Source organism: Carlito syrichta, unplaced genomic scaffold (genome assembly GCF_000164805.1).
Source record: "Carlito syrichta isolate Samal-C Ts95f unplaced genomic scaffold, Tarsius_syrichta-2.0.1 Scaffold309719, whole genome shotgun sequence".
NCBI classification, from domain to species: Eukaryota; Metazoa; Chordata; class Mammalia; order Primates; family Tarsiidae; genus Carlito; species Carlito syrichta.
Window position 1 is genome coordinate 166,707 of NW_007253815.1, and position 18,511 is coordinate 185,217.

Sequence of the window (18,511 nt, forward strand, 5' to 3'; positions counted from 1 at the left end):
TGAGTGGATTGCCTGAGCCCGCGGGTTCAAGACCCGCCTGGGCAACTTGGCGAGACCTCATCTCTACAATGAAATCAAAATGAGCCGGGCGTGGTAGCGAGCGCCTGTAGTTCCAGCTATTTGGAAGGCTAAGGCGGAAGGATCGCCGGAGCCCAGCAGATTGAGGCTGCGGTGGCTGGGAGCAGCCACTGCACTCCAGTCTGGGTAACAGAGTGAGACTCCAACTCAAAAAAAAAAATTAAAAAATAAATAAATAAAATAAAAACAGAAAGATATGAGTATGCGCTGAAACTATAGAAGTTAAATTAGATCTTCATAATTTTATTTCTAAAAAGTATTTCAAAGTAACTTAAATATTTTCTTTTCTCAGTAATGCCTATTAGACATCTCTTTTAGTTATTTCTTAAACTAAACCTGAAAATGTATTCATTTAGTGCATTATTTGTAAATTTTTCCCATGTTAAGAAGCTTCTTTTAATGAAAATGTTTTACTTGAGGCAGTTTTTCCAATGTGTTATAGTTTATTTATTTCCTTTGGTTTTATTTTGACGAATTTAACGAATAGGATTAGAGAAGTTGCATTGGGTGGGGATATTGGCATATACAAAATTCAGTTTGGGGGCTCATATTGACAAATGAATCACTTAAAGCATCCCTGCCTTGTGTCTCTAATTAAATAGACCATTCAAATTATGAGATTTTTTTTTTTTTTTACTAAAAAGTATATGTATAGGTATATGATATGATAGATAGTAAGAGATTAGATAGTATAATGATATGGTCTGTGTGTGTGGATTCCTGCTTATGTACAAATAACCACGGGCTTGAATTACAAATTTATTTTGACCTATAATAATAGTGATAGCTAAATTTAGCTTTGTAGAAAAGTTGCTGGTGAAGTAAGAACTCTGTTATAAGGCATATTAAAACAAACTTTTTCAAAGCCCAAAATCTAGATTATAGACTCCTTAAATGGAACTAGGGTCTGGTCATAATTATAAACAAGTAGAGATATTAGGTTGATGGCTACTTTGGGGAAACTAAAGAAGAAGGGAATACTGAAACTTAGAAGTCAGTACTGTCTTGGGATTAAAAAATGTGCAGGGATCACCAGGATAAGAAACAAGTTGGGACTGGAAGGTGGCAGGCTGTTAAAGTGCCACCAAATTAGATGTAAAAATGGCCTAGAGTCCAGGACAGACAACCCTATGTATTAAAGAGGCAGTGTATATATAAGGTTAGAACCAAGTGGACTTTTTGTTGGGTCAAATATAGCTGTTTTTATATTGTTCTTTGTCAGTGGAATGAAGCCATTAGGGAGAACAGCCTGGAGTCTTTCAGAAGAAAAAAAGGATAGGGTTAATAATTTCAGAAGATGGAAGTACAATTTCCTGTAGCAATTTCTGATAACCTTGTTGAGTTTTGTTAAAGTTCAGCCCAAGGTATTCATTGTATTCTGTTTTCATTTTGGCTGACATTAACAAAAACTAATTCTTCAAGCATTTTTCCCCATTTTAAAATTAACATTTATTTGGGTATATCTTCTTACAGTGATATGTGTATGCATCTTAACTGCTTTAATATTTGTTGCTGCCAGCAGAATTGTTTGTTTAATCTGGTATGTCTTGTTAACATTTTTAATTCAGTACTTGCCTATCCTGGTTAACTGTGTGGTGTCTTCTCATCCTGGCCTCATTTTTTTTTAACCCAAGGAGAAAAAAGCCACCATGCAACCAGCCTTAAAGTAGACAAACACACAGTACTTTGAGAGGCCAAGGGAGAGGATTGCCTGAGCCTACAGGTTCGAGAACAGCCTGGGCAACTTAGCGAGACCTCATCTCTACAGTAAATCAAAAAATTACACGGGCGTAGTGATGCATGCCTGTAGTTCCAGCTACTTGGAAGGCTGAAGTGGAAGGATTGCCTGAGCCCAGCAGGTCGAGGCTGCGGTGGCGATGAGTGTGACACTGCACTCCAGCCTGGGCGACAGAGTGAGACTCCAACTAAAAAAACAAAAAACAAAGAAAAAAGTAGATAAACAAATTCTTCTTTAAAAAGCACTGGAAACTTTTGAATAAATGGTTCATAGGATTATCATAATTAATCTTTATTTTTTCCCTAAGTTATATAGCATTACTGCATGCACCTAGAGTCTGCTGTTTCTGTTATATCACCAGTGGTTCTAGTATGGATACTATTACCCTCATGAAACATTTGAAAATTTGATAGAGAAGGCTTGAAGCTGCAGTGAAATTGGGTGCATTTTTCTGCTTTTTAAACAAAACTTGCCACATATGTACTCTTTTTTAAAATTGTATATTGCTTTTGAATTTCAAAGTGACAAACCTTATGGTTGTATCACAATGCTTTATTTTGTGTTACTAAAACCATTACTATTATGCTGATTATAAATAAGATATTTGTACACACCTAAAAAGAAGACACTGCCATTGAGTATGGCCATTTGTTTGAGTACCATTTACTTGGCACTGGTCTAGGAATAACTAATAGTGAAAGATTGTGATGATACTGAAATTGTTTATTAAATCTTAACTACTAATTGGCTATTGAATAAAATTCTTTATAAATAGAAGCCATAGTAAGAGGAAGTTGTTGTCTGTCATTATTGAATCCTGAAACAGTAAACTAAATATTTTAACCTTACAAATCTGTGTGAGATTGAAAGGTATTTGGTAGTTTGTATAATTTGATGCTAGTGGTCAGAGAAATTCTGCATGCTCCTACCACCAAATCCATGGCTACTGACATCTATCTATATTCTCTGCCTCCCCTTTGGCTATAGTGATAAAAGTTCTTCTTAATGAAATTTTTGTGCACCTGTTCAAAATCCATCAAAACTTATCTCCTGTAGTCTACTCAAGGACATCATTCCTGCAGTTTCCCACTTTTTTTCAAGTATCATTATTGTCCCTGCCCCCAATTAAACATTCTTCATCAGAATACAAATGTGTATTCGTTCCCAAAATAAAACACAAACCTCCCTTAATTCTTTTTTTTTTAAATTATTTATTTTTTATTATGAGGTTGTGGGGTACAGTTAAGGGTTAGGTATACAATTGCGTTTCATTCAGGTACCCTGTTGATATGGGGTGTTTCCCCATTCCCAGACAGATATTTGCTACTGTTAATCCCATCTCCCTCCCCCCCATAGTTCCCCAGTACTGTCAGTCATTTTCGTATAGTATTGCATTGGATGTTTAAGGTCCATTATATGAATGAGAACATGTGATACTCAGATCTTTGTTTCTGTGAGAGGTCACTCAGTATTATAGACTCTAGTTTCATCCAGGTTGCTGCGAAATTCATGATTTTGTTCTTTTTTTATGGCTGTGTAGTATTCCATCGTATATATATATATATATATATATACACCACATTTTTTTAATCCAGTCCTCTTTTGACAGGCAGCATGGTTGTTTCCAGGTTCTTGCTATTGTGAACAATGCTGCGATAAATGTGCGTGTGCAGGTATCTTTTTTATAGAGTGATTTGTGTTCTTCAGGATATATTCTAAGTAGGGGGATTGTGGGGTCATATGGGAGGTTGGTATTTAGAGCTTTTAGGAATCGCCACACTTTCCTTGATTCTTTATTCTTTCAGCAACAATCATCCAATTTCTCTCATCACCACTAATAGCAAGAGTTCTACAGAGAATATAAGCTTTGTATCTCTACTTTATTACCTCCCCTTTCTCTTTAACCTACTACAGTCAGGTTTTGGCCCCTGATATTTTACTGAAACAGCTCTTTTCAAGGTCATCAATGACTTTCATGATACAAAATGCAGTGGTTAGATCTAAGTGTCTTTTTCAGTGCATTAAACAGCATTTGACACAACTGCTTATTCCATCACTTTTTACAGAACTTTTATCACTTATACTACAAAACTCTGATCATTTGGTCTCCAACCCCTTCTCTGGCTTTTTCTTCTTACTCTTCCTAGAAGTTCTTCTTCTTAAACATCTGGGTGCCCCAGGGGTTCAGTTCTTAGACCTCTTCTCTGTCATTGTTTTTCCTAGGGGGCTTAAAGTAACATCACCTTTGCCATCAAAATGTATGTCTCCTCTGAATTCTAGACTCTCATATTCAGTCCCTACCTTATTTCTCCACTTGGATGTCAGTTTATTCTTTTCTTTATCCCAGCACTACTTTTTCCTTTCATTCTTCCCTATTATAATACATGGTAACTCTGTTTTTCCTGTTACCTAGGCCAAAAATTTGGGGATCCTCTACATCCAAATTACAAATAAATTCTGTTTTACCTTTAAAATGTATTTCACATCACTTGCCCTCTGAGCATTAGCACTTGTTCTCCACTGAGAGCACATCTTTCAGATATCTATGTGGTTTATTCCCTGTAGCCCTGAGGATAAGGAATAAGCTAAAAAACTTGAGATAAGCTTTTTAACAACCACATGTAAAAGAACAACCGCTCTACGGGTTTTATCCCCTTTACCTTACCTTGCCAATTTAATTCATAGCACTTACTCCACGGGACACAAGCATGTATATATATATGTTGTATGTGTGTGTGTGTTCACAGATGTCCGTTTTTCCCTCAGAACATAAACTCCATAGGAGTAGGGACTATTTTGTTCAATATTTTATTCCCAGAGACTACAACAATGCCTCATACATAGTAGGCATTTAGTAAATATCTCTTTGCAAAATTTTATGTTATGTTTCTACTTTTCATCTATGGTCACCTCTTCAGATACAGTTCGAGAAAATATTAAGAATTATGTAAATCTTCTTTGAACTTAAAATAAAGAAAAGGTAAATGACAATTCTAACATAAAAAGAAATATTTAGCTGAAGAATTTATAACTTTCACTTTTTTAGAACACTAATAAATTCCAAGAGTTTTCAAATACATAACTTTTTCATCATTTTAATTGAATTTTAACTTTTACTTGATTGAAACTTATGAAGTAACTTAAATTTTTTGTGTAGATTAGATGATTTCTATTTGTAAATTTTCTTTTCTTTTTAAAAAATTTTGTTAATAGTTTATTTATCAAGAGAAACTACTACTTAGCCTACATAGCATGTTTCATAATTCAGGAACACAGGTCAGTGACAAACTTCTATGTAATTCATCCCAAAGAAATTATTTATATTCCAAAATCATTTTGCACTCTGAAAGATACCAGTCTTCCTCATCTCCTCAAAAATTTTTCATGGAATCATAATTCCTGTAGAAATCTGTATATGCCTTCTTTCTTGGTTTAGCTACAGCAAACTTATAGAAAGCTGCAACCCCCAGGGATACAAAGAATGCTCCAGCAATGTGAAACCACAGACATTTGGCCAGAAGGCCATGCATCTGAGGTTTTGTCAAGGCACTGGAAGCCATGGTAGTTATTGTCCTCAACAGGTATGTCAACTTCAGCACCAACGTCCTTCCTGAATGGTGGAGAAATGGAGGGCCAAATTTTCTTTTCTAGTATCATTTTGTTGTAAAAAGAGATTAAATTAGTGAGCAAAGAAATGTTCGTTGTAAATTTATTTTCATTCTGTTTAATTACTTAAATATTCTTCGAGAAATATATGTGAATAATTTATCCTAGTTAAAGAGAAGCAGTTGGGTATAAGTGTGTGTAGTTTGTCTCATAATTTAATGACTAGTAATTTTTTTTAATCGGTAATTTGTTTGTAGTGTTCCTCTGTGAGACATGTGTTTTATTTAACTCCTTCTTTTCTTTAATGTATAATCAAATTCTTATTATTTCTATTTTATTCCTATCTTTTCACCTTTCTTTTCCTATTTGTGTCAGAATTTTTAAGGGGGCCTGAGATAGCTTTGCTCCGTAAGCGCCTGCAACAACTGAGGCTTAAGAAGGCTGAGCAGCAGAGGCAGCAAGAGCTAGCTGCACGTACCCAGCAACAGCCTTCTTCTTCTGATCAGTCTTCTCCTGAGGGCTCTTCACAGGACCCTCAGGCTTCAGGTTATTAATGTCAAGTGTCCTTAAGCAGCTGGTAGAATTGTTCTTTTAATACTGCTACTGTGTAATCAGATGCTTCCCTTTTCCCATTTGAAAAGAAAGCTAATGCGCTTGCCGCTTATCCCTTCCTTCCTTGCATATGGTGGTGTTCAGCATTGTGTGGTGGAAGGACAGATTGGCAACAGCATTTGCCAGAGATGAATATAAAATAACCTATTATTTTATTTGTAATAGATTTGGAGAAGGCAGATATTTATTACTTGTACAACTAATGAGCTACTTTCCGATAATTATCTAGTAAATTTAGAGCCTCCATTGATATTTCTATTGAAATTTCATATATGCTGAAATGAATCTAGGCTTTATGGCTCCTAGCTCTTCTTCTTACTTTCTGAAAGTTAACCAGTATTCCTGTATAAACCTAGTAATGCTAGATTTTAGAATTAAAGTTTTGTTTGGCCATACTAGCATACTGACTCATTATTTAAAATTTTTTGGTATTTGCTTTCTTACTCCTATGTGTAATCAACTTTCTGGTATGTAGGGCAACAGAAAGTACTCCACAGCCTCATATTCTTGATCTTATGGTATAAAATTCTGATAACACAGTAATAATCTGTGCTCTTTTTTTCTCCTAGACAAGTTAAATGTTTTTATTGGACTAGTTCTTTTATGACCAAAAAGCTCATGATACTCAATAAGCATTTGTTGAAAGAATTAATGAAAGATATAGCACAAAATAATTTGTCAGCTTAGTTCTTTTAAGATGGATAATAGGTACTATAAATCCTGTAGTATAAGTATTACAGTATGTGCTGTAAATCTTTAGAAACAAGAATGTCTACATTCTCATACTAGTGAGTTTATAAAACTTCATTTGATATGCTTTGTTTTGCTATCCTAAGGGGTGATGAGTTCGGTTGTTACTACTTTGAGAATTCTAATTTAATTACTTGGAATTAATTTGTATATTGGTTACACTGGACAACCTCTGCTTTATAAATATCTGTTTCAGTAAGTGCTATAGTAATGAGAATACATTCTATAATGTGATAAAATAAAATAAATTTAAGTCACTATAGTATAAGTATGATGTTTAGGATAAATCATGGACTTCATTTTTGATTCAGTGTTATAGGAATAGAGTGAACGTCAGTCAGGCAAGACGACCTCTAATTTTTTTTTTCTGTAGGGAAACCTGTTTCTGTATTCAAAACTAACAACAAGAAAGTTTGATCAGATTACAATAATGGCTTTTAACTAAAAATTTTTGCTTTGATTTTGTGCTATATATAAAACTCTAGCCAATATATTTTGAAGCTTAAAAAATCATGAAACATAAAAATCAATAAAAAGAAAAATAAAATGTCCATATATATATTAAATACCAAAGTTTAGCAAATAACAAACCAAGTAGTAAAGTGCATTTGAGTGTAAAACAAAACTGTCTACAGGAAAAGGTATATGTTGTAGACATTAGAAAAATATTTTGAGACTCACTAGCATTTCATATCTAGTTCACCAATTTGAATTGAAGCGGATTCTTTGTAGAATCAGAAAGCTTTAGGGTGATTATATGGTTTCTGTGAAATAAGATGCTGTCTTCCCAACTCTAAGTATTATTCTAATTAAATAGTATCTAGTTTGGTAACCAGTCTATTTGTTGTAATCTTTAAAAAGTTAAAGTTGAGTAGACACTTTGCCAGTTTTGAAGTTGAGAAACATGTTATCTCTTCTTTGTCATTAAACAACATTCTTGGGCCCCTGAGTTTGCTCAAATGGACCGATATCACTAAAAACTAACGGCTTCTAATATTATATGTTGCTCTCTTAACCTATGAAATGGAAATACTTTATTTCATATACTTTTAGCATAGCATTCATATGGGACCCTTGTACATCTAGTCTGTAATATGCCCTGGGTTCATTTACTGGTGCTGTTTTTATTCTGCCCTCACATATCACAGGAACACTATTTGGTAATTTAAACCTTTAAGAATGGTTAATGTGTTGTCAGTTTGTTATAAGAGACAACTAATAAGATCTGTATACTCTCCATACAGTAAGTTTTGGATGTGAGGAAAAATGAGTTGGCTTAATGCAAAATTATTCATTTCAGAACTTGCAAATTTAAAAATACAGAATAGAAATTTAGTTTGTAAACTTTGACTGGTGGATGGGTTTTTGTTGGATAACAATTATTAAAACTTTATCTTCTACATAGTGACTAAGTACACTTTTGTGTGTATTATGGCCATTGTCTCATGGTTGATGTTACTGCTATCAGTACAGAAAGCCCCAAAATTAATATTCTAGATTTTGATTTATTAATAATGAAATATGCGTTTCTCATATATAGAAAGCATATTTTTCCCATTATACCTTGATACGTTTAGAGTATCAATAATAATGATACTACCAATAAATGATATTTTTATTGTCTTCTCACACATTTAAGTTTTTTGAGTATAAAATGTTCAAAGAAGACATTAACATGATTTGGAAACCATGAAATGTTAACAAGTACAGAAAGAATTTCTGAATTATTACATTGTCTGACAAGCATTTTCTTCTCTTTTTAAAATATGGGAATCTTTTGTAAAAGGCTAAGTATAATGTAAATCAACAATATATAATTTCTGTAGGAAAGTGAGATCAAACCACTTGGTATAAATAAAAATCTACGTTTTCAGTGGGACCAAATGGGAAGGGACTTGCTGCTAGTTTATCCTAATCCCAAATGGAATATTATCTATTTAGTTGCCAGTATTTCTTGGCAATTGAAGACTAAAGCATCATTCCAAGGCTCCAAATAATATCACCCTGAGTTTTAAATTATTGTTTAAAATCAGCTATATAAAATAGAGTTTACAAGATGTTTACAGTAGCATTTTTTTTTTCATCTGTGAACTCTTTGTCATCAGAGTCTTATGTGGTAGTTCTAGTATATGTAGAAATAGCACTGTTATGGCTTAAATATGAGGAGAGATAAGGAGTGACAACCCACCTACTTGCTCCTCATGCTACTCTATGCCTTCTTTGCTCCCTAAAGCCCAGTTTGAAAACCAGTGCTCTAAAAGTTTTCTTGATAGTCCTTCAGAACTAATTTTCAAAAGATACTTTTTTAAAGTCAGAGTATGTCATTTTAAAATATTTTTACTTTATTTCATTTTTTTAAGGTACATTTTTACCTGGACTGTTAGAAAATACACCATAGCTCATAACAAATTAAAATCACTGCTTTGTTTTTAGTCATAAAAAGGTGAATTTGCCTTCATCACATCAGAACCTGGTTTTAGACTGGCTGAATTGAATTCTTGTCTCTGGTCCTGAGACAAGATTTGGGCAGGTTGTTTGGCTGCTTTATGCCTCAGTTTTCCAATTATTGATTTATTTAAATAGTTTGGCCTGCCATAATTTGCAGAGATGGTATAAGGCTGGGTTAGACAATAATGTGTATATGAAGTATTTGTACTCTTACAGAGAGTGGTACACATAATAATGTAATGTCTTAATTATAGTATCTTATTTACTACTTAAAAATGTTCTCATATCAAGGCCATTTAAGGCTGGTAGCATCAGAGTTTTGAATGAACTAGATGTACATTAATCAGATATGCCCTAAACAGCTATGGCAGGGGCATTCAGCATATGGCTGACTTTAAGGCCAACTCTTTTTCTCCATTTCAGGTTCCTGAAGTCATGGGTTGCTGGCTCCTGCTCAGAGTGACAGCACCCTGTGGAGTCTGCTGGTACTGGCCCGACCACCACAGAGCCCCACTGGAGCATGGAGCCAGCCTAGAGAGGGTCAGGTAGGAACTGTTTTTTCACTTTATGGCACGGTTTTGCCAATTGGAAAAAAAAAGTAACTTTTATACCTCAAAAGGGTATAAAATATTGGTGATTATTTTTTTTTTTTAAAAAAGGGCTTTTCAAAACTGAGCCATATTGGAAAAAATCAGCACTTACCCAACCTGTGCAAGCAGGCTCTATACACCAGATTTCCCACAGTGTCCATAATGACAGTCACATTGTAGCATTTCTCAAATGGATGCATTTGATCCATGTTTTTAGTGTTTATAATATTAGATATTATATTGGCCTACTTAACTGCCTTGAATGACAGAGTCCTAAGCAAAACCATAATAAGTCTCTTAGAACTTAAATATGGTTATATGCTCCATATTTTTCAAAAGAGCCTTGCACCATTATTTTTCATTCAATACCATATCTCTGAAGAACAGGCAAGTAATGATAACATTGACGCTTTCCTATGTGCAAAGTAGTTTATATGGATTATGTCATTAAATCTTCAGACGAACGCTATGTGGATATTGTCATTATCCTCATAGATGGAGAAACTGAGACTTAGACAAGTTAAATAACTTGCCCAGGGTTACAACATTATTGAGTAGGAAAACCACAAGTATGTCTGAAGAATCTTTGTTATTTACCTGTTAGACTGCAGTTATCTATCTTTTTCTACAGTTGAGAAAATTCTAGTGTCGAGGGGGCTGAAAAATTTTCTCAGGACCAAAACACAAATTCTTCTGAAATATACAGTACTTTATTGTGAGACATGCTGAGATCAGTACTGAATGCGCATGAGCTTTGGCTTAAAGTTCATCTCTACCTTAAAAATAATATTATATTTCTAAAGCTTCAAATAAGCTTATCATTGGACCATATATTCAGGGTTTGATTTTGTGATGGTGCTCTAGATGGTATTTTAAAAAGAGATGGAGTACATTATGCAGGAGACTGAAGCAGTCAGCTTGAATAAATAATTACATTTTTTGATATTAGCTATTCTGATAGTTATATAGTATATAACTATAGGTTATATATAATAGTATATTTATGAGTAATGGTTAAAAAAATGTTACTGTAGGTATTTATGTGAAGGAAAAATAATCTTTCCAAAAACAATCACATGGTCCCAAGATTATAAATAGAATGGAAGTAGTGACCAAGAAAAAGCCTAATTTCCTATAGGTTAATCTTCAAGATGGAGGGAGCAACAAATTCCTCAGAAATGCACAGTATCTGTGACAGATTATACAACCAAAAAGGAAACCCTTTTAATTTAATGCTATCTTTCTTCTTAACATAAGCTTTACTATTTTAAATTCTTCAAGAGTTTGAAAATACACAGATTTGTCTAGATTTGCCTAAATTGTTCGATAATATGTTTTTTCTTTTTTTTCCTTTTTTTTTTGAGTTAGGGTCTCACTTTGTCTACACAGGCTGGAGTGTAGTGGCATGCTCACAGTTTACCAGGGCCTCAACTTCCTGGGTTCAGGCAATTGTTTGGCCTCAGCTTTCAGAGTAGCTGGGACTGCATCTGCATCCCACCACCCCTGGCTAATGTTTTGATATTTTTGTAGCGATGAGGTCTTGCTATGTTGCCTAGGCTAGTCTCGAACTGCTGGGCTCAAGCAGTGCCCCTGCCTTGGCCTCCCAAAGTGCTGGGATTACAGGTGTGAGCCACCATGTCCGGCCATGTGTTTTCAGTGACTTACTTTTTCTTAAATTTTATTTAAAAATTAAATAATGTGTACTTTATAAGAATTGTACATTCTGTTATGTTTTTAGAAAAATTAGAATTTGAATTGAAGATTTGAGGGTTTATAGTTTTCTTAGGGCTCTTAATTATTAAATGAGAGCACAATGAAATATATAACAGATCCAAATGGAAGAAATATATTTCATAAGAGATTTTTTTACAGGTTTTTTTTCTAATACTTATTTCACAGAGAGTCACATTTTTGTTGTTTTTCTTTAAAGAGTTTAATTTTATTTCTATAATTTTCTTTATTCCAATGTCCCTGTTCTTCAAAAACAATATAGTGTTGACTCTAACTGTGAAAAAGATAAATGAGAAGAAGTTTTAGAAAGTGAAACATGGACAGATTAGGGAACTGATTACAGTATTATTATCCCCAATTTTGTTGTTTTTGTTGTAGTAAAGATTTGTTTAACTGAATGTTTTGATGAAGAAGTGGTAAGAAAGGATAAATAAAAGCTATTATTCAAATAATTATGATGCTTTGCCAAAATCTAGTAGACATAAATCTAGGAGCAAACTAGTGATATGAGAAGATAGAAGATTTAAAGTTGATACTAATGGTACCAGTGTTGGGACTCAGACTTTTAAATGTACAAATGTAAGCAATCAAATGATATAAAATTGGTGTGGATCCAGGATATATTGGAAAACTTCTCTTAGCTATCCAGTTAGGGACAATTTTAAAAGACCTACTTTTGGAGAAAGGAAATGCCGTTATGAGCAGAAACTAGTATTGGCCAAAAGTGTTTTAGTAATAACATTTGCTAAGAACCAGAGCACAGGATCTTAGAAACTGGGAATTATTCTTACATTTGGAGGAGAGCTGTACATATTACCCACCCACACTTTCTCTTTTACTGTAGCCACATGGGACACTGAATCCCAAGCCAGGAATAGGAAGGAGCCACCTCCTATTCCCCAGTGTCTTGCTTAGGTTAGTAGATCGCTAGGCTGATCGGGAAGAAAGAAGCAGCTTAAGCCTAAAAATGTTGCTAATTATTGTGAGAACCAAGTTTAGAATAAAAACTCCTGATGAGTGCTCTTTCCATTTTATCATGCTGCCTTCCTTAATACCACTGTTTTTGAAACTGTAGAAACAATTTATCAAATAAATTCGTGTAAAGAAACCCAGTATATAAAAAGCTAAGAACAAAACTTTCTATTTGAAGCCAAAGTAGAAGTGTAAAGCTAAGACCATTAAACCTTCTCTTTGCCTCTCCTTTCCTTTCCCTATCAGGTACCTCTAAAAAAACCCTAGGCCTTAACACAGAATAATTTTAATATATACAATATTCTATAGAGTTTTTAAAGTCATGAGTGTCTCTGTGATGGTCATTGCTTCATTAAATATTTTTCTTATAAATTGTTTTCTTTCTCTAGCATCTTGACTTTAGCTTTTTGTTCAGCTCACGGTACAACAAACATCTCACAAAGTGTAGTGAGCATCTCATTTCATGCTTTGAATCCTCCAAGGCAGGGTGAAAGCCATCATAAGGTCCTGGAGAGGGAGTTTGAGAAGGGCAAGGAGTCTTCTGTTTAATGAAGGAGATACCTCATTTCTATTTTATCTACCTTGCACCTTGTGCCCATACTAAATGAATTTGATAAAAGGTGTATGCATGGAAATAGAAGAATATTTTCTCCACTCATTCTCAAAGTTGCTAAATGCTTGCCTGGAATAACCTATCTTAAGCACATAGCCCTGCTTACTCACTGCTTGGGAAACACACCACAGTACTTACGTATTCCCCACCCTTATACATTTGTTTCTTAAGCTTAGAGATTATCATGACATTGCTGTGCAGTTTTCTGCTGCTTATTTTTAAGTTGAAATCTCATTTTTGTTTCAGATTCTCCTTCTTCTGTGGTTAACAAACAGCTCGGATCCATGTCACTTGATGAGCAACAGGGTGCGTGCAACAGGAGATGCGCTATGCCCATCCATCCATAGTTTTATTGCAATGCATAAACAAAACTCTCTCTCTCGCTTTTTCATAGCATTTCATTTTGATTATGGTCTTACAGTCAGTATTTTATGGACTAAATTACATAGGTGGTATTGTGCAAAAGGGCCTTTTTGGTCTTTACAAATTATTTTCTGTGTAAGCTGATTTCTACCTTTGGTTCTTGATGCCAACTTTGAGCTCTCTTCTTATAACAGTAGTGTAATGGCTCTAAATAGTATTTTAAAAATTCTAGGTATCTGTCATAAAATTGTATAGAACTGTGGGTATGAGATTAACATATTACCTAACTGTTCATTTAGGTTAAGTTGACTGAACATAGTAATATCCTACATTACTAAATTGCTATAGTATTGATACTTGGCTCGATGTCTCACTTAACTGGTGGTCAAACTCCTGATGACTTTAACTGTAAGATATACAGTTATGAACCCAGAGGTAAACTTGAAAGCCACCAATCAGAAGGAAAAATACTTCCACTTCAGCTTGTACTTTTTGAAATAGGAAAGAGACTTAACCTCAAAGTCTTGAGTAGAACCTGGTAAGATAGATAGGTTACTTATTTATCTAGCATTGTAAGTAGCAGATTAAATCCAGCACAGAGGGGTATTGGTAGAGGAAGACATTCTGATGTGAAGGGACATCTGAAAAGGATGGAGAAAGGAAGATTATTAAAAAGCTAAAAGGGCTATTTAGGATTAGAGCAAATGGTTTACTTTCCCACGTCAGAAGTCATTAGAGTATTCTGAATGTAATGTGGCATAGTATGATAAATAATGTTAAGTTTTTAAGAATAACTTAAAATGATATTCATTTTATTTAAAAATGCAGATGGCTGAGCATGATGGCTCATGCCTATAATCTCAGATACTTGAGAGGCTGAGGCAGGAGGATCTCTTGAGGCCAGGAGTTTCAGACCAAACCCAGCTACATAGTGAGACCCTGTCTCTAGAAAAATTTTTTTAAATTCACTGAACTTGTTAGTTAACACCTATAGTCCCAGCTACTTGAGGGTCTGAGACAGGAGGACCACTTGAGCCCAGGAGTTTTTTTTTTTCTTCTCTGCAAATGCTTTTTTTTTGAACCCAGGAGTTTGACACTGCAGTGGGCTATGCTCATGTTGCTGCTCCAGCCTGGGTGAGTCTATCTCTTAAAAGAGTGAGGCTCTGTCTCTTAAAAAAAAAAAATAAGCCGGGCTCGGTGGCTCAGCCTGTAATCTCGCGCCTTTGGGAGGCTGAGGTGAGTGGATTGCCTGATCCCGCGGGTTCGAGACCCGCCTGGGCAGCGAGACCTCATCTCTACAATAAATCAAAAAATCAGCCGGGCGTGGTAGCGCATGCCTGTAATTCTGGCTATTCGGAAGGCTGAGGTAGAAGGATCGCCGGAGCCCAGCAGGTCGAGCCTGTGGTGGCTGGGAGCGGCCACTGCACTCCGGTCTGGGCGACATAATAAGACTCCAACTCAAAAAAAAAAAAAAAAAAAGGCACATGATTGCCTTATATATCTTATAAATGTCTCTTTCAAGAAAATTTTTAATTAGTACTAAAGCCATAAAATTCAGTTGGCTGAATTTACATATGTAGGATGACACATTTGTCAGTAGTAATGGGGGGAACTTAAATATTGCTGTGGTACTTATTTGGTGTGAAATATACCTAATTTTAACTATATTCTCAGAGAATATTCAGTCCTTATTTTAAAACAAATTAGAAAACTTATTTTATACTTCTGATCTTAAATTATTCTTTGTAGACCTGAGATGACAAATATTGCTGTAGGCTTTTCTGTTCTTGAGAAAGAAAGAATGAATGAATTGGTGAGTGAATTTGCAAACTAAGAAATCAAGCATATTTTATCTTTGTACATTTATTGTAGCAGTATTACCACTGAAGAATAACTACTTTAAGGCAAAACGCAATTATACTAATAGTATAGTATAATATATATTATAGCTATCATTAGCATCACACTAATATATTGGAATACTGTTTATAACTACTCTCTAATCAAATAATTTTTTGTAAGGATATATGAATGTAAATAATATTTCACTACCAGAGTTTATAGCCATATTTATATTCTATTTAATCACATATAATTTTCATAAAATTATGTTGACTATTATATTCTATTTAAATTGGTATTTAATTTACATATGATAATGGAATATGAGAGAATGAGAAGAATTATGGTTAGCTCCCAGATTTATTTGTGTCGGTGCTTGGGTGAATGGTGTTGCCATTTATTAGAATTGACTAGCTTGGAAGTGGAAATCACAAGGTTCTTTGTTTCTTTGGCCTTGTAAAATATGATAAACCTTTTAAGTCATATCAGTAGAGATGCTATATAAGAGGTAAACATTGAGTGGGTTTGGCAGAAACTACATCATAATAGACTATCATAACTGTAGCTTTGTAATAAGACTTCTGAGCAGAAATGTTCTAATGATGAAAAATATCTCCAAATTAATTAAATTCTAGGTTTGTACGAGCCTTTTTGTTCAGCCGCATAAAGTACTAGGGACTTGACATTATAAGCTTACATTGCTTAAAGATAACTTCTACATCTGTCTTTCCTGGACTAAAGGAATGACCTCTTAACTGTTCTTCTCACATCCATTCAGGCTATATAGGCTAGTCTATGTTAGCAGCTAGAGTGAAACTTACAAATGTAAATATAATCATATCATTCATTCATCTGCCTAAGATGTTTAAATTGCTTCCCTTAGCCCTTCAAAAGGACCCAAATCTATACCTTGACTCACAAGTCCTACGTAACCTGACCTCTGCTATCTCTAACCTCATCGCCAGTCCTCGTTCACTAAGTTATGTCAGATAGACCTACTTGTAGTTCTTCTAACACTCTAGCCTCTTTTCCATCTCAAATCCCTTGTATGTGCTTTTCTCTTTAACAAAAATACTTTTCGGTTGAGCAGTCTCACTTTTAGGAGATTTTGGGATTTGGGAGATTGTTTAATATCTGCTTTTCTCTATATTCTCTAAATACTGTTTTCATTCACTATAATTTCCTCATTGCCTTAAAATCATATTAGTCATATGGTGAACATTATCTGTTAAATGAGTGAGTAAATGAATTACTTCTTTAAGAAGTGGGAAACTATAAAAGTTATTTCAGTTTGGGAGAAACATGATCGAATTAATGTATTGGAAATATTGTTTTGGCAGCATTCTAGATGATGATTGGTAGGTCCTAAGACTGCAAACAGTAAGAGCATGTAATAGGCTATTGCAATAGTCCAGGTAAGAGTTTATAAAGTTCAATCTGAGGCAGTAGTGGTAGGAAGTGAAACTGGACAGATTTTTAGAATATTTGAGATAACAGAATATTAATGGGACTTTGAAGCTAATTAGTTAGAAATGAATGAGAGAATGATATCCACATGTCTTGATAGGGTAATAAATAATGAACCATTAATCAAGATAGAGATTTCTGGAGGAACAGCTGATTTGAGGGGAAAGAAGGCACTTGGATGGCTATATTAGTCTAGAAGTCACCAAAGATGTCTGAAGTGGACATACAGGTTATGAGTCATCAACTTATAGATAGCAGTTGAAACCATGGGAGTGGAAGAGACTGTCTAGGAAAAGAGGATTGAGTGAAGGAGAGTCTGTACTACACGGTGCGTGCAGAGAAAAGGATCTAGCTGGGGAGACTAAAAAGGAAGGCTTAGAGAAGTAGACGGGGCACAAAGAATGCCATATCCAAAGCCTGGAGAAAAGAAGCTCAAGGAGGGACTGGTCAGTAATGCCATATGAAACATGTCAAATACAAAAACAGCTCAGAAGTAATTTTTTAAATTTGGCAGTATGATTGCTTTGACATTGCTGTTTGAGAGATGTGGTTGGAGGCAAAGCCAGATAGCAGTTTGCGGAGAAAGGTTTGGGGAAAAATAGGTATACTGGTATGTGTGTAGATGACTCTTTCCATAATCTCAATTAAGAATGAAAACAGAGAAAAGAATGAAAACAGACAAAATGTAATGTCTGCTTTGGCGGGTTGTAGTTTCAAAACTGAGCATGTTTATAGAATAAGCAGAAGGTTCTTTTTTAAAGATGTAGGATATAGTTGATGTTCCTGGATATGCTGTTATTTCAAGTTTTTAACTTTTACCAAGATTCTTGTTCTCAGTTTTACCATGGAGAATGGAAAAGTAGTATATTTAATGAGTACTTTCTGAATATATCTCTGACTAATGATTATTTAAACATTTTCTATGTATTTTTTACACTTCTAAAGAGGCACTAATACTTATTTTTATTGATAATTCAGTTTTATATTTATGTGACAAAATATTTATTCACTATCTTCCAGGTGCTTTTACATGTTATTTCATTTAATTTACCATATCATTTAACAGTTTTATTTTACTTGGAAGGATTAACAAGGATAAAATTGTTACTGATAAAAATTTTTAAGTTTTAATGGACTTGCTTCACTGAAGAAAATGTTTTTCTTTGAATAATTGTATGCACATTATTGAACTGGTTGATTGCAACTAGTATTTTTGTTTATCTTGAATTTTTAACAAAATTACAATTTTTGATAAAAATCTGAACCTTCAGAGTCATTAATGCAGCTAACTGGTTGTCTCAATAGTTTTTGTTTTCATTTATCAAAGTCCTTTCTTTTTAAGAACAAAATTACAGGGAAGCAATTGTATAACATGCACATTGTTACTAATCATACCCTGTTGTAAAATACTTTCTGATATTCTCCAAATTTAGGGTTGTTTCCAGACACATTGACAGCCCTTCTCTGCTAGTTAATGGGCAAAGAGAAACTCTATTTGAATAAACACAATGACGTCTGTCATGCATTTTGTTTAGTTTGAACAATATGTTTTAATGAGTAATTTTAGTTTTCCTTTTTATTTATATCTCCATATTATGCTTATTGTACTATAAGAGGAAAAATATATTTCTCTTGCCAATTAATAATATTAAACTTATAAATTTTTCCTTTTAAAAATATTTAGGCCAGTAATTTCCCCCA

General features: G+C 34.2%; 2 protein-coding genes across 3 annotated transcripts in view; one reads left to right on the forward strand and one right to left on the reverse strand.

Moving 5' to 3' along the window:
• Positions 1-18,511, forward strand: part of DCAF6 (DDB1 and CUL4 associated factor 6) — a 152,751-nt gene that overhangs the window by 93,139 nt on the left and 41,101 nt on the right. For both annotated transcript variants that reach the window (XM_021717374.1, XM_021717375.1), the window contains 2 exons: positions 5,798-5,968; positions 13,385-13,444. In XM_021717374.1, coding sequence (XP_021573049.1) covers positions 5,798-5,968; positions 13,385-13,444 — 231 coding nt within the window. The remainder of the gene's footprint in view (positions 1-5,797; positions 5,969-13,384; positions 13,445-18,511) is intronic.
• On the reverse strand, positions 5,188-5,376 carry LOC110596503 (cytochrome c oxidase subunit 6C-like). Its single transcript, XM_021717376.1, has one exon. The coding sequence runs from the start codon at positions 5,374-5,376 to the stop codon at positions 5,188-5,190; it is 189 nt and encodes a 62-aa protein (XP_021573051.1).

Coding starts and splice junctions, on each gene's coding strand:
- LOC110596503 (XM_021717376.1), bottom strand. CDS start 5,376: ATGGCTTCCAGTGCCTTGACAAAACCTCAGATGCATGGCCTTCTGGCC.